This window comes from Haliotis rubra, unplaced genomic scaffold, assembly GCF_003918875.1.
Source record: "Haliotis rubra isolate DU_JTF1 unplaced genomic scaffold, ASM391887v1 Scf662, whole genome shotgun sequence".
NCBI classification, from domain to species: Eukaryota; Metazoa; Mollusca; class Gastropoda; order Lepetellida; family Haliotidae; genus Haliotis; species Haliotis rubra.
In genome coordinates, this window is record NW_025767371.1 from 398,102 (window position 1) to 415,932 (window position 17,831).

Consider the following 17,831-nt stretch of genomic DNA (forward strand, 5'->3'; position numbering starts at 1 on the left):
ACTCCCACCATCAGTACACAGTGACGTGATGCAGGACATAACTCGGTTGTTGAAGAGTGCCTGTTGTCTGGACTAGCATTAATACCCGACACTCCTCCTTCATCTGTGTCAGTGAGGTGGGATCTTCGCCTCCTTACAGAGGCAGGTAGGGCTCGCGATGTGTTGCCCAATTGCTTATGTTTCAAAACATCGCCCCATGTACCTGTCTTGTGTTCCCAACGTGACTGTCTCGTGTGCCTGTGTCCTTTGTTTTCCCAGTGTGCCTGTATCCTTTGTTTTCCCAGTGTGCCTGTGTCCTTTGTTTTCCCAGTGTGCCTGTGTCCTTTGTATTCCCAGTGTGCCTGTGTCCTTTGTTTTCCCAGTGTGCCTGTGTCCTTTGTTTTCCCAGTGTGCCTGTGTCCTTTGTTTTCCCAGTGTGCCTGTGTGCCTGTGTCCTTTGTATTCCCAGTGTGCCTGTGTCCTTTGTATTCCCAGTGTGCCTGTGTCCTTTGTATTCCCAGTGTGCCTGTGTCCTTTGTATTCCCAGTGTGCCTGTGTCCTTTGTTTTCCCAGTGTGCCTGTGTCCTTTGTATTCCCAGTGTGCCTGTGTCCTTTGTTTTCCCAGTGTGCCTGTGTCCTTTGTTTTCCCAGTGTGCCTGTGTCCTTTGTTTTCCCAGTGTGCCTGTGTCCTTTGTTTTCCCAGTGTGCCTGTGTCCTTTGTATTCCCAGTGTGCCTGTGTCCTTTGTATTCCCAGTGTGCCTTCCCAGTGTGCCTGTGTCCTTTGTATTCCCAGTGTGCCTGTGTCCTTTGTATTCCCAGTGTGCCTGTGTCCTTTGTTTTCCCAGTGCCTGTGTCCTTTGTATTCCCAGTGTGCCTGTGTCCTTTGTATTCCCAGTGTGCCTGTGTCCTTTGTTTACGTTTTTTTGCTTATTAAGATATTGGTACATGTATGAACACACGATCGCTGCCATTCACACACGTCCTTTCCGGCGGTAATCCTTTGCCCTGCTGTGGTCGCTATACCAGTGTTGTTCTACAGATCTATGCATTGTACGACAAGTCACTTAACAAAACCATTTGTATGGTTCTTGTTTGATGCAGGATCCGAAAACGCATAGAATTTCCCCACTCTAGTTTGTCACTAAATGAAACCCGTAGCCCTCAACAGGGTCCTGTATTTGCTGTTAAGTAGAATTAAGTAGAGTTGCCAGTACTTGGTTATGTCTTGTGTTTGTATTGCAAAAGCCGATGATTATCGGAAAACCTGAATATCATTTCACATACTGTGAATGCTGTTTTACGCCGCGACACAGCGGCTTCATATCTTCATGGTTGAGTGCGTTTAGTTGTACGCCGCACTTTGCAATATTCTAGCTATATGACGGCGGTCTGTAAATAATCAAGTCTGGACCTGACAATCCAGTGATCAACAGCATGAGCATCGATATCCGCAACTGGGATACGATGACATGTGTCATTCAAGTCAGCCAACCTGACCACGTGCACCCGATCCCGTTAGTCGCCTCTTACGACAAGCATGGGTTGCTGAAGATCAATTCTAACCCGGATCTTCACGGGTATCATAGCTTCATGAGGGAAACAAATAGTTGGTAGCGCATGGAACGAACCTGGACGAACGTGGAACGAACAGTACCCGAAAAAAATTGTTGACGGTTTTTGTGACCAAGGTGAATACTGGGACCTAGTTTCGCCAAACAGTCTGTTTGTTGTTAACACTCGGCATTACTTAAACAAAATGGGAGCTCTATAAACGAGCGTTAACCAGACAATGAGATGAGTGTGAAACCACTGCACTTACTGAATCCAATCAATCTTCCCTACACGTCTCCCCTACACAGTAACTGCGGGATGGAGACTTAACGCTAACACACCTTGAGCTGCGGGACAACATGCTCAACACCACACACACACAGACGGAAAATATGGAGTTGTGATTCTTCAAATTCTAGGCGGAAAGAAATACATCATCACGTCATATGAAAAATAACCATTTGTTGCCACGTTATGCTGTATCAAAGAGTGCTTTGTTTTCATCCACCATTACACGTGTGTGGCAACGATGGGATGCGTGCCACGTGTCTGTGGCTACTGAGACATTGGGTCCTGGTTACAGACCTCATATTGTCACGATTAGTTTGTTTGCTTATTACACATAGGAACACGAGGCTGAAGCATCTCTTTTGAACCTGATCGGACTGTCGGGTAATATAGGTTTACAAACACTCCTGGTCCATATATTCGCCTCGTCCGAAAAGCATTGGTTGCTTGGGGATCATGATCCTACGGACATGTGTCAAACCGTCGCCCTTGAGTTCACACAGTTAGGGAGGTCAGATGACGCCATTCTCAGATGTTGACCACTTCACATATATCCACGGAAATACTGCTGGCATGCCCAAGGGACGCATCTCAGTACATCGAATTATGTGAGAGTTAAGTCTTCCTTGAACAGTGTTCTTTTCTTTGATTGTTTCAACGCCGTACTCAGCATCTTCCAGCTATATGACCGAGGTCTCTGCACAACCGAGTCTGGACCAGACAATCTAGTGATTGACACCATAAGCATCGATTTACACACATCTGGTACGATGACGTGTCAACTAAGTCAGCGAGAAGCACTTCCCGATCCCGTTGGTCGCCTCTGACATGCATGGCTTGAAGATCATTTGTAACACGGATCTTCATGGGAGGACAGTGGTAATTACGGAAGGAACTATTGACTGACAACAATGTACCTTGGGCACAAGTGTTTCATCCGTTATACATTGTACCTGTGGACTCAGTAGTGAGTTTAGTTTTACGCCGCACTCAGCAATTCCCAGCTATATGGCGGCGGTCTGTAAATAATCGGGTCTGGACCAGACAATCCAGTGATCAAAACACAAGCACATCGATCTACGCAATTGGGAACCGATGACATGTGTCAAACAAGTCAGCGAGTCTGACCACCCGATCCCGTTAGTCGCCTCTTACAAGCATGGGTTACAGAAGACCAATTCTAACCCGGATCTTCACGGGACTGTTGACTCAGTAAGAGGCAGTGGTGTGCGATATTTAGAACTGTTCTGGATTCGGACAGAATGATTTGGAAAAGGCTACAAGGACCTTGTTCCAGAATTAGCTGCATACGGAGAGGCATATAAGGGGGCAACTCTTGCCTCTCCTCTCTTATTACATCTCAAGCAACAAAGAGACCAGCTGTATATGTGATGATACATGGCATTGTGTATTCAAGTAAAAGGTAACTCGATATAAATGTTTATGTCAAAGCCATCATAAAGTCACTGAAACAAAAACCCTGTTAAAGTAATAAGTGTGAGCAGTGATGTGAGTGACAACTGAAACAACTAACTGGGGAAATACGTTCCCCTTACCTTAGTTTAAACGAGAAATTTCATTAGAGAATCACCTCCTTCAGTCTTGACCAGTCCGTCGTATTTAATATTGTCTATGGCTATGTGTATGCCTGCAGGAATTATGTCAGTAAGTACGATTGGGTCTTGACCAAGGTACGAGGAGAATATAAAAAAAAATTCATGTGCCATCCTCGATGATCTTTCTTGAAATAACCTTATTCCACTTAGCGTCTCAGCTTCGTTCTGGCAGTGACGTCACTATCTCCATACTCCCATCAGTAACATAACACTGCGTTCTCCCGTTCATGAAACTGGACAACGCAAACAAATCAATAATTTCCACTTCATATATTCACTTCCAAGATTATTTGTTCAAACGTGTTTTGACCGCCTCCGTGGTGTAGTGGTTAGTGAGTCCGCCCGTCGATCCCCGACCACGTCATACCAAAAGACCTTAAAATATGGTACTTGTTGGTCCCTGCCTGGCGCTCGGCATTAATTGGTACAAGGACTGGTCGGTTCGGAGTCAGTATAATGTGTCTGAGTGGGGTATTCGTGCTTCACTGCGGCATGGTATCTCAGAGGGCTAGCACTATAAAACCAGCTTTAGTCTGGGCTGGTACAAGCAGCCGCACATACACATACACACTCATGCACGTGGTCATATGAGCGAAATATTTTCAAGCACCACTTAAACCCAATTTCACCTCACCACAAAGATGTGTTAACTTATAGTCAGAAACACACAGAAGAGTCCTACAATCACACCTTCCACAGACATCTCCTTATAAGAAACATGATTCTTATTGAATCAAATTACTTCAGCAGCAATGACCCCAGCTCGTTCCCTTGGACATATAAACCTGTCTTCATCAGTTTATTGGTCTTTATAAACTGAACGTAGTGTGTCGTCGTGTTCCCAAGAGAGCAACCAGTAAATAAGTGGGTGATACCATGACCAAGCCATGCAAGCAAGTGGTTGCCACCCTCAACAGCCACACAAGCAAGTGATTGATACCATGGAACAGATGAGTGTACCAGTGATTGCTATGAACAAGCATGTGAGAAGGTGGTCGACCTCACTAACAAATGACTGTTACTATAAACACTGACTGACTGACTGAGTTTGGTTTTACGCCGCTTTTAGCAATATTCCAGCAACATCACGGCGGGGGGACACCAGAAATGGGCTGCACACATTGTACCCATGTGGGGATTCGAACCCGGGTCTTCGGCGTGACGAGCCAACGCTTTAACCATTAGGCTACCCCACCGCCCCGTTACTATAAACAACCATTGCAACCTTGTGGTTGATGCTATGAACAGCCATGCCAGCAAGTGCCTGACAGCATGAACAATCAGAAAATGAGATGGAAACATTTATATATATACAAAATGCCTTTATTACAATAGTCACAATGTACATGACACAATGAGAGGCTTCAGCATGAGAGAATGAAAACCATAAAAATATAAAAGACTGAGGTATTAGGATAATAATAAGCCGCCAGCAGGGTGTCACAAAACATACACAGTAGTTCCCAGAAATGCCACCAGGTGGGCAGGTCACATGACCCTGGTCAGTATACTCAGGTCCGGAGATTCATCAAGTACACATCATGGTGCCTCGTCTGTGGCAGGTCTCGGATCACTGGTGTAGTTATGTGGAAACACTGGCACTGGCAGCCATAAACAGGGACAGCTGAAAATAGAGGCATCACTTAAGAAATACTTATAAAATTCGAAATAATTTCTGATAAAAAACAGTTTTTAACTAACCACAAACAAGACAAATGGGGCAGATATGGCAGATCTTATTTTTAAAATTTCAAGTGAAAAAGTAAGCAGACACTTTGTATGAGCAATGATTAAGACTGCCCATTGTACAGCGCAATATGGGAATATTGTACATTCCTTTGCTTGTTGCTTCACTCAGGAATATTTCAGCTATATGGCGTCTGTCATCAACAATATGCACATGTGATACGATGACGATGACGTGTGTCTATCAAGTCACCAGGCCTGACCACCCGATCCCGTTAGTCGCCTCTGACCCGGATCTTCACGGGTCCATTGTACATTCAGTGAGACCATTGCAAACTTACAGAACTGTTGTACACTGGACAATACAGAACTGTTGTACACTGGACAATGCAGAACTGTTGTACACTCGACAATGCAGAACTGTTGCACACTCACCAATACGGAACTGTTGTACATCGACAATGCAGAACTGTTGTACACTCGACAATGCAGAACTGTTGCACACTCACCAATACGGAACTGTTGTACAACGACAATACAGAACTGTTGTACAACGACAATACAGAACTGTTGTACACTTGACAATACAGAACTGTTGTACACTCACCAATACAGAACTGTTGTACACATGACAATACAGAACTGTTGTACAACGACAATACAGAACTGTTGTACACATGACAATACAGAACTATTGTACACTGGACAATACAGAACTGTTGTACACTGGACAATACAGAACTGTTGTATACATGACAATACACAACTGTTGTACATTGACAATGCAGAACTGTTGTACGGCTCACGACAATGCAGAACTGTTGCACACTCACCAATACGGAACTGTTGTATAACGACAATACAGAACTGTTGTACAACGACAATACAGAACTGTTGTACATGGACAATACAGAACTGTTGTACACTGGACAATACAGAACTGTTGTACACATGACAATACTGAACTGTTGTACACTCAACAATACAGATCTGTTGTACACATGATAATACAGAACTGTTGTACACTCATCAATACTGAACTGTTGTACATCGGCAAAACAGAACTGTTGTACACTCGACAATACAGAACTGTTGTACATCGGCAAAACAGAACTGTTGTACACTCGACAATACAGAACTATGAAATACACAATGCCATTTAGAAAGTGGTCAAATGTAACATATGATATATTTGGGATTACACTTTCTTTGTAAAGTACAGATCCTAGTATTTTGTTGGATTGAGTAGAAGCCGCAGTGGCTGAGCGGTCCAGGCGTCTGACTTTGTGTGCTGGCCATTAGGTGCCAGACTCTGAGGGTGTGGGTTCGAATCCCGGATGGGACTCAACCCAACAAAGTACTAGAATCTGTACTTAACAAAGAAAGTGTAATCCCAAAAATAACATATGTTAAATACAGAACAGTTGTACACTGGACAATACAGAACTGTTGTACACTCAACAATGCTGGACCATTGGAATAAAACAATATGGTACTGTACCTGTTATTTCATCTGGCAGACATCACCCTCACACTGAACCTCTGGCTTGGGCTTGTCCTTCTTAGGCATCTCACAAACATCGTCCTTGCACGTCACCTCCGTTCCCCCACTTGCCTCGCCACCATCAGCCGTCACCTGAGTTCCCTCCCCATCTGTAGATACCATCTTTTCCACATCAACGGTGCCCTCGATGCCCAACGCTTTCAACACTTCGTTTGGGTCCACATGATCAGCTGGGTTTTCCTGCTTGAAGTTGAGCAGTACCTTGCCTCCTGAAGTGAATCACGCATGGTTCTTAAAATATCCTTCAATATGTTCATTGTTTCTAATTCCACAAACAATTCTAAAACCAGAACTTCTGATATTTCAAGCACCTGTTAGTGTGAACTTTCATGGTCATTCACATCAATTTTCATTCAGTTCTTATATTTTCATTTTTGTTGATATCATTTTAACGTTATGTTTATCTTCCCTAGTTGGTGTATCTCGATCAACCAAAGTTTCGCTTCCGCATATCAGCCATATTTAAATGAATAGAGTCTGATCTTACTGAGGACAGTAAATATAACATTTTGAAAATGAAAACACGAACAAGGCTATACAAACAATACAGGGCTACACAAACAATACAAGGCAACACAAACAATACAAGGCTACGCTATACAAACAATACAGGGCTACACAAACAATACAAGGCTACACAAACAATACAAGGCTACACAAACAATACAGGGGTACACAAACAATACAGGGCTACACAAACAATACAAGGCTACACACACAATACAAGGCTACACAAACAATACAAGGCTACACAAACAATACAAGGCTACACACACAATACAAGGCTACACACACAATACAAGGCTACACAAACAATACAAGGCTACACACACAATACAAGGCTACACAAACAATACAAGGCTACACAAACAATACAAGGCTACACAAACAATACAAGGCTACACACACAATACAAGGCTACACAAACAATACAAGGCTACACACACAATACAAGGCTACACAAACAATACAAGGCTACACACACAATACAAGGCTACACACACAATACAAGGCTACACAAACAATACAAGGCCACTACACAAACAATACAAGGCTACACAAAACAATACAAGGCTACACACACACATACAAGGCTACACAAACAATACAAGGCTACACACACAATACAAGGCTACACACACAATACAAGGCTACACACACAATACCTTTAGCAACCACTACTGTGCCCCCGTTCTGCATCCCATCACCCTTGAAGTTTCCTTCAATCTTCTCAGTCTTTGCCTGGAAGGAATTGGGTCTTACATAAGTTGGACACTACTTCTGTTATAAGTATTACTGTTGTATTGCTCATCCGTGGAAGATACTGCAGTGTTATAAGTTTACGGCAATATTACACTAGTGTAATACTGTTAGATGTATGACGTCATAATGGTTTACAGTTATGACGTCACAATGCTAATACCTGTCACAATAGTATTAGACCTTGCTTGATTAGCGGAAAGCTGAGAGTCATCACACTGTTGGCAGTTTCTATCAATTTATGTTGGAGAGAAATAAACAGAACACTAAACTTGCTTCTGTGAAATACCATTTTTATTAAACTTGTGGAAGATTTGGTATCAAACCTGATTTCGCTTATTTAATACCAAATCAACAACTCATTTAATAAAAGTCGTACTGTACAGAAGTTCGGTTCGTATTCTCTATATTTCACAAAAGAAATAGATACAGTATCTCCACTGGTGGCAAAATTATTGATACGATGTTTCAGCAAGTTTGGGTGCGACATTTATCAAATCATCCAGACAATGCTATGATTGGTTTCAGATTTAAAAAACCTTCCTCGTCATACATGGAATAAGTCAAGCATTGTATATGTGCAAGAGTTAGCAGGATAGGAACAGTGAATGATAGATCAGGTGAGCTTAAGATTTCATCTCCGATGAAATCATCATGACAATTATGAACAGGATATTTGCTGCCTCACTGCTTGTATTTAACAGCACAAGCATTTCAACACATGCTTTCTTCGGGGTAATATTCCCAATACAACCACAGCTGGTGTATAACAGAATATACTTCAGGCATGTGTATCACGCAGACCAGATACTGGAATCACAGCCAGGTTAATATAATAATAATAATGTCAAACCAATATCACACAGCTGGTGTATAACAGAATATACTACATGCGTATCAAGCAGACCAGATACTGGAATCACAGCCAGGTTAATATAATAATAATAATGTCAAACCAATATCACACAGCTGGTGTATAACAGAATATACTACATGCGTATCAAGCAGACCAGATACTGGAATCACAGCCAGGTTAATATAATAATAATAATGTCAAACCAATATCACACAGCTGGTGTATAACAGAATATACTACATGCGTATCAAGCAGACCAGATACTGGAATCACAGCCAGGTTAATATAATAATAATAATGTCAAACCAATATCACACAGCTGGTGTATAACAGAATATACTACATGCGTATCAAGCAGACCAGATATTGGCATCACAGCCAGGTTAATATAATAATAATAATGTCAAACCAATATCACACAGCTGGTGTATAACAGAATATACTACATGCATTATCAAGCAGACCAGATACTGGAATCACAGCCAGGTTAATATAATAATAATAATGTCAAACCAATATCACACAGCTGGTGTATAACAGAATATACTACATCGCATTATCAAGCAGACCAGATACTGGAATCACAGCCAGGTTAATATAATAATAATAATGTCAAACCAATATCACACAGCTGGTGTATAACAGAATATACTACATGCATTATCAAGCAGACCAGATACTGGAATCACAGCCAGGTTAATATAATAATAATAAATGTCAAACCAATATCACACAGCTGGTGTATAACAGAATATACTACATGTATCAAGCAGACCAGATACTGGAATCACAGCCAGGTTAATATAATAATAATGTCAAACCAATATCACACAGCTGGTGTATAACAGAATATACTACATGCGTATCATAAGACCAGATACTGGAATCACAAGTCAGGTTAATATAATAATAATAATGTCAAACCAATATCACACAGCTGACCAGGTGTATAACAGAATATACTACCATGCGTATCGCTAAGCAGAATACTACCAGACCAGATACTGGAATCACAGCCAGGTTAATATAATAATAATAATGTCAAACCAATATCACACAGCTGGTGTATAACAGAATATACTACATGCGTATCAAGCAGACCAGATACTGGAATCACAGCCAGGTTAATATAATAATAATAATGTCAAACCAATATCACACAGCTGGTGTATAACAGAATATACTACATGTATCAAGCAGACCAGATACTGGAATCACAGCCAGGTTAATATAATAATAATAATGTCAAACCAATATCACACAGCTGGTGTATAACAGAATATACTACATGCGTATCAAAGCAGACCAGATACTGGAATCACAGCCAGGTTAATATAATAATAATAATGTCAAACCAATATCACACAGCTGGTGTATAACAGAATATACTACATGCATTATCAAGCAGACCAGATACTGGAATCACAGCCAGGTTAATATAATAATAATAATGTCAAACCAATATCACACAGCTGGTGTATAACAGAATATACTACATCGCGTATCAAAGCAGACCAGATACTGGAATCACAGCCAGGTTAATATAATAATAATAATGTCAAACCAATATCACACAGCTGGTGTATAACAGAATATACTACATGTATCAAGCAGACCAGATACTGGAATCACAGCCAGGTTAATATAATAATAATAATGTCAAACCAATATCACACAGCTGGTGTATAACAGAATATACTACATGCATATCAAGCAGACCAGATACTGGAATCACAGCCAGGTTAATATAATAATAATAATGTCAAACCAATATCACACAGCTGGTGTATAACAGAATATACTACATGCGTATCAAGCCAGACCAGATACTGGAATCACAGCCAGGTTAATATAATAATAATAATGTCAAACCAATATCACACAGCTGGTGTATAACAGAATATACTACATGCATTATCAAGCAGACCAGATACTGGAATCACAGCCAGGTTAATATAATAATAATAATGTCAAACCAATATCACACAGCTGGTGTATAACAGAATATACTACATCGTATCAAGCAGACCAGATACTGGAATCACAGCCAGGTTAATATAATAATAATAATGTCAAACCAATATCACACAGCTGGTGTATAACAGAATATACTACATGCATCAAGCAGACCAGATACTGGAATCACAGCCAGGTTAATATAATAATAATAATGTCAAACCAATATCACACAGCTGGTGTATAACAGAATATACTACATGCGTATCAAGCAGACCAGATACTGGAATCACAGCCAGGTTAATATAATAATAATAATGTCAAACCAATATCACACAGCTGGTGTATAACAGAATATACTACATGCGTATATCGCTAGACCAGATACCGGAATCACAGTTTCAGGTTAATATAATAATAATAATGTCAAACCAATATCACACAGCTGGTGTATAACAGAATATACTACATGAAGTATCAAGCAGACCAGATACTGGAATCACAGCCAGGTTAATATAATAATAATAATGTCAAAACCAATATCACACAGCTGGTGTATAACAGAATATACTACATGCATGTGTATCACGCAGACCAGATACTGGAATCACAGCCAGGTTAATATAATAATAATAATGTCAAACCAATATCACACAGCTGGTGTATAACAGAATATACTACATGCGTATCAAGCAGACCAGATACTGGAATCACAGCCAGGTTAATATAATAATAATAATGTCAAACCAATATCACACAGCTGGTGTATAACAGAATATACTACATGCGTATCAAGCAGACCAGATACTGGAATCACAGCCAGGTTAATATAATAATAATAATGTCAAACCAATATCACACAGCTGGTGCATAACAGAATATACCACATGCATCGCTAAGACCAGATACCTGAATACTGGAATACAGCCAGGTTATAATAATAATAATAATGTCAAACCAATATCACACAGCTGGTGTATAACAGAATATACTACATCAACATCACAGACCAGATACTGGAATCACAGCCAGGTTAATATAATAATAATAATGTCAAACCAATATCACACAGCTGGTGTATAACAGAATATACCACATGTATCAAACAGACCAGATACCTGAATCCACAGTCAGGTTAATATAATAATAATAATATCAAAACCAATATCACACAGCTGGTGTATAACAGAATATACTACATCGCACGTATCAAGCAGACCAGATACTGGAATCACAGCCAGGTTAATATAATAATAATAATGTCAAACCAATATCACACAGCTGGTGTATAACAGAATATACTACATGCGTATCAAGCAGACCAGATACTGGAATCACAGTTTCAGGTTAATATAATAATAATAATGTCAAACCAATATCACACAGCTGGTGTATAACAGAATATATATACATGATCATGACCAGATACCGAATCATTAAGCCAGGTTAATATAATAATAATAATAATGTCAAACCAACATCACACAGCTGGTGTATAACAGAATATACTACTATGCGATCAAGCAGACCAGATACTGGAATCACATTCAGGTTAATATAATAATAATAATGTCAAACCAATATCACACAGCTGGTGTATAACAGAATATACTACATGCGTATCAAGCAGACCAGATACTGGAATCACAGTTTCCAGGTTAATATAATAATAATAATGTACCAGATACTGGAATCACAGCCAGGTTAATATAATAATAATAATGTCAAACCAACATCACACACAGCTGGTGTATAACAGAATATACTACATGCATCAAGCAAGACCCAGATACTGGAATCACAGCCAGGTTAATATAATAATAATAATGTCAAACCAATATCACACAGCTGGTGTATAACAGAATATCCACATCCAATACATGCGTATCAAGCAGACCAGATACTGGAATCACAGCCAGGTTAATATAATAATAATAATGTCAAACCAATATCACACAGCTGGTGTATAACAGAATATACTACATGCGTATCACGCAGACCAGATACTGGAATCACAGCCAGGTTAATATAATAATTAATGTCAAACCAATATCACAGCTGGTGTATAACAGAATATACTACATAAGTATCAAGCAGACCAGATACTGGAATCACAGCCAGGTTAATATAATAATTAATGTCAAACCAATATCACACAGCTGGTGTATAACAGAATATACTAAATGCATTATCAAGCAGACCAGGGTATTGTACATCACAGCTAAGGTGACCGTAACTCCCATACTTTAACAAAGACTAAGGTAGCCACACAGGTTGTTTTGTACAACAGATCAGATACTGGAATCACAGCCAGGTTAATACGTCAAACTGGTGCATAAAACAGTATAGTACTGACATGAGTATCAAGCAGACCAGTTATTGGAATCTACAACTGGTGAATAACCCTGAGGGTCAGTGTCTAATCAATGGCCTCACCTGTGACATGGCATCTCTGGCTTTTTTGGCAAAGATGGCAGGAAATAGACTGAAAACGCCGAGTCTGAAATCACAGAAAGACACAACTGTTTTCGTATGTGAATAGTGTTAAATGTTCTTAAATCAAGAGTATCACCAGGTGTTAGCCTGATAACAGGTGCAGTCCCCACTTCATCGTAAAAATGAAGAATTTCATACTTAAGAATACCACTGAATTGTATTATTAGTATACCATAAAACACCTAGAAAACAACACTTATTGCAATCTTTTTCCATGTATCGTTATATTTGGTAATGCAAATTTTAAGCCAAGAAGACTTCCCTAAAACAGCAGAAGTGATCATTCTCTCACATTATCTCCCCAGTGACCATTCTGACTTTGATATCTTAATATTTACTTTAAACCTTGTGGTTCTGAATACCTGAGCTACCCCATACGTGCTTCCAACCATAATGTTTTTATCTGTTACTTAAATAGACTTTGCTCTGTCGTTTTCTCAACTGCAATTTCCTTTGCAGTGAAAATTTGCAGCCTCACTTGTCATCTGTGAATGAACATTTTGTCAGCTCCATGCAGTGGTGTAAGAATTTAGTAATGCTAAATTATCAAAATATGTGAAGTGCATCAAGTTATCAAACTTGTGACATGCATAGATCACTTTGCTCTCCTTTACACCACAGAGAAATACTTAGGCCAGACCAATTTTATTTCTTGTTTTACAGATTTTTGTCCTCAGAAAACCTAAAGGCAGGAGGGAAAAAAATAAAAAAATAAAAATCACCAGTCAAAGTAATATTGCTTTTGCATACTAAAAGTATTTTATTTTTGGCAAGTTATGAAGTGTATATGGAGCACAAAAAAATCAAATTTTTGGGGGGTAAGTTTACATTCTTTGCCCATAAAAACATGAGGATTTTATTTTTGGAGCGGGGAAATTTTTTTTATATTTTTTTTCTTATTCTTGAAAAAATACGACCAGCAGATCCGTAAAACAAGAAATGAAACTGGTCTGGCCTTATTCACTTTCTCACAGTAGGAAAATAACTAAACATGTACAGTGGAACACTTTAACTCCCAATATTACTGACCACAATATGCCTCACAATATGGATGCCTGTATTGTAAGATACAACTCCTCTGCCAACACGCAGCCCTCAAAGCCCTGTATAAGCCTCAAAACACTTTCAAATATTCTACCTGTCTAATCATGTATGAAAATGTTGTATTATGAGAAATGAAGGTTTTTATGATTGATGTTTTGTTCGTGGTCGATCCTGTGTGCTACAATACACTACATGGGTTATAGTTCAAATTACTGTTAATCAACACTCCCATCGGACAACCCTCACATGCCTACCTCAGAAAGCAACACCTTATTCAGACAACCCTGCCTACCTTCTGACAATGCCTACCTTCGGCAACCAAACCTCAATAAGACAACCATGTGATAGCCTTCTGACAATGTGCCTACCTTCGGCAGCCAAACCTCAATAAGACAACCATCTGACAACCTTCTGACAATGCCTACCTTCGGCAACCAAACCTCAATAAGACAACCATGTGACAACCTTCTGACAATGCCTACCTTCGGCAGCCAAACCTCAATAAGACAACCATGTGACAACCTTCTGACAATGCCTACCTTCGGCAGCCAAACCTCAATAAGACAACCATGTGATAGCCTTCTGACAATGTGCCTACCTTCGGCAGCCAAACCTCAATAAGACAACCCTGACAACCTTCTGACATGCCTACCTTGCCAAACCTCAATGCCTACCTTCGCAGCCAAACCTCAATAAGACAACCATGTGACAACCTTCTGACAATGTGCCTACCTTCGCAGCCAAACCTCAATAAGACAACCATGTGACAATGTGCCTTCTGACAATGTGCCTACCCTTTGACAATGACAGCCAAACCCCAATAAGACAACCCTGACAACCTTCTGACAATGTGCCTACCTTCGGAAGCCCAGGTCCTTGTAGCACTGCTTTTTTAGATCTATATACAGTTCTGAAAGAAAACATGAAAAAATCATGGCTTCCATTCAACAAAAACTGAAACTGTAGTGGTGGGGAAGTTGTTGAATGATGTAAGCTGTCAAACAGAATAATCACTGTACCCTTACATGGTTGGTTGGTTGTTGTTAAATGCCGCACTCAGCAACGTTCCAGAGATATGGTGGCGGTCTGAACCAGACAATCCAGAGACCAACACTGGACCCCCCAACCCCCACAAAGGCTGTGAAGCAATATATAGGCTGTCCTAAAAGATCAATAATCAGAAATATTGTCGATGGGAAGAATTATTAATGATTATAAATAAGAAAATTGCGTCATCAATAATATCTTTAATAAACTGTTGTTATGGAATAAACTTTTAATTTACACACACAATACACAAATGTAAGTATCTGTTCACTGCCACTTTAAAATTATGTTCAGAAAACTGTTCTGCTGCAATCCGCGCATAAGGGTGTCCTCACTCCCCTGTGACATGAAACATATCATTTCTTGCTGACCTTTTGTAAATTCTCTGATATTTATTGATAACCGATTGACATTTAGTTCATGATTATCAATCTGTCTTATCTATATCAACAGCCAGTACTACGAAATACTTGAGTCTGTTTCCGTGGTATTGGAATGGTCTGAGTTAGTTCAAGTGACTTAATGCCATGCTTTTCTGTTTTCACTTTCAGTCACGTGAGTGAGTATGGTTTTATGCCGCTTTTAGCAATATTCCAGCAATATCACGGTAGGGAACACCAGCAATGGGCTTCACACACTGAACCCGGGTCTTTGGCGTGACTAGCAAACACATTAACCACTAGGCCACCCCACCACCCCTCAGTCACGTGAACCGAACAGTGAATGTTCAAGCTATATTCCTACAGCCTACAACCCCCATGATGTCATGATCAACAAGTATACATTACAGAGAAAGAAATGCAACTTTTTTAAAGGGTACCATTGGGCACAGACATAATTTACACCTGCCCTTGTGAAAATAAGCGTGCCCATACCTTTTGATTGTCCAAATAGACTTAAACCATCTCAACAATTACGTCATTTCAATTTATTATTTCTTTAAATAAATCAGTAAAAATCATGTAAACATCCAAACATGAGAGCCGGGTTTCCTGAACACTATCATGACTGCAAGTAGCAGCTATAGTTCAGCTTCATTTGCGTGTGATTTGCCCCGATAAACTAACCCACAAACTACGTTACCAAGACATGGGATTCCCTGTTATGCACAGTGGCATTCAAAATGGTCACGCCCTTTATTAAGCTGTGAATATGAGAATGCCACCGATAAACAGTTTGATGGGCTGCAAAAATAGGTATTGAATCATTTCAGTTTGTCAAATTTATCACATTTTCCAGGGCTCGATTTAGTTTTTTGTTACTTGCACTGGTGCAACACAATATTACAAAGTGCAACCTAGTTATGAGTCTTATCTTGCACAAGGTGCAAGTCAATTTTTGAGAAATAGATAAATAAATCTAACACTATAAGCATAAATATGTCAGCTAATTTTTCTTCTAAACTTTGAATAGCTATGGCACTGAAATATTGCTATTCATATACACGTTTCGTCTATGACAGCTCTTGTAAACAGGGATCAGCTGTGTCTCTGTGTTGCTATGCTTTCATAGGTACTACATCACGGAAATAAGTTTATGTGCACCGAAACCTCTTGCGTTTTAACACACAACGTTGCAACTGGAATTTTTGCTGGTGCAACTAGGGTTTTATCTTAGGTTGCACCTAGTGCAAGTAGGTTAACCTCTCTTAAATCGAGCCCTGTTTTCCATTAAATGAATCATGGTGAGTATTATTTTTTAATTTTAGTCGTGTCATCAGGGCACAATGAAAACATATCCACCATGCCATTTCAATATTTACTGTGGCATGGCAAATTAAGGACTATTTTGATCCCTCACATAACATGAGAAGTGCTGTTGTCTGTAAACCTGTGATAGGACAGGTATAGAACTGTATTTTCACATTACAGTCTACAAGTCTTGAACAATGTTGACGTTTCATCATTTGCATCAGAAATTGACATTGTAGATTTTATGCAATATAAATGATTAAAAATATCTCACCCCCCATTAAAAAACTTCCCTTCCACGAACTCCTCCACCCCTATCTCCTCCAAGCCGATTGCGATCAACCTGACGTTGTTGGCATCCAGCTGAGGTTTCAAGGTGGAAAGTTGCCTCGCTCCGAGGCGACAGAAAGGTCATCCAAACCTCCGCATAAACGTGATAACACAGGAGCCTTTCTGCCAGAACGTCTCCAGCGCCACCATCTGACAACAGCAAAACGAGGTTAAACAAATTTAACAGGAATAATCAGAAAGGCAAAAATTTATCGATGTCAACTTCTCTATTGTTTTTCTTTTTTTCAATCACCTGTTGAAGCCTTCAGCCTTTCGTTGAAGGAGTAAGAATATACTATGAAATGTCATGTTCCTCAAAATAAAGTTGACAACAATAAACTCTTGCCTTCTAAATGCCATCCAAAGTAGGAATAATTACGTTTTGTTAACTTTTACATGGCAGTTATGTGACAAGCAACACTGCTATAGGCAACAACATCTTTATCAAACACCTGTAACGTCTCTA

The 17,831-nt window shown here is 39.7% G+C and overlaps 1 protein-coding gene across 1 annotated transcript; it reads right to left on the reverse strand.

Moving 5' to 3' along the window:
- Positions 1–4,723: 4,723 nt before the first annotated feature.
- On the reverse strand, positions 4,724–17,446 carry LOC124257496 (prostamide/prostaglandin F synthase-like; the record flags this gene model as incomplete). The annotated part of the gene is made up of 6 exons (XM_046691576.1): positions 4,724–5,059; positions 6,623–6,894; positions 7,852–7,927; positions 13,194–13,257; positions 15,156–15,207; positions 17,311–17,446. Coding segments are annotated over 5 exons (597 nt in total), but the record flags the coding sequence as incomplete, so codon positions are not given.
- Between the last annotated feature and the right edge of the window lie 385 nt (positions 17,447–17,831).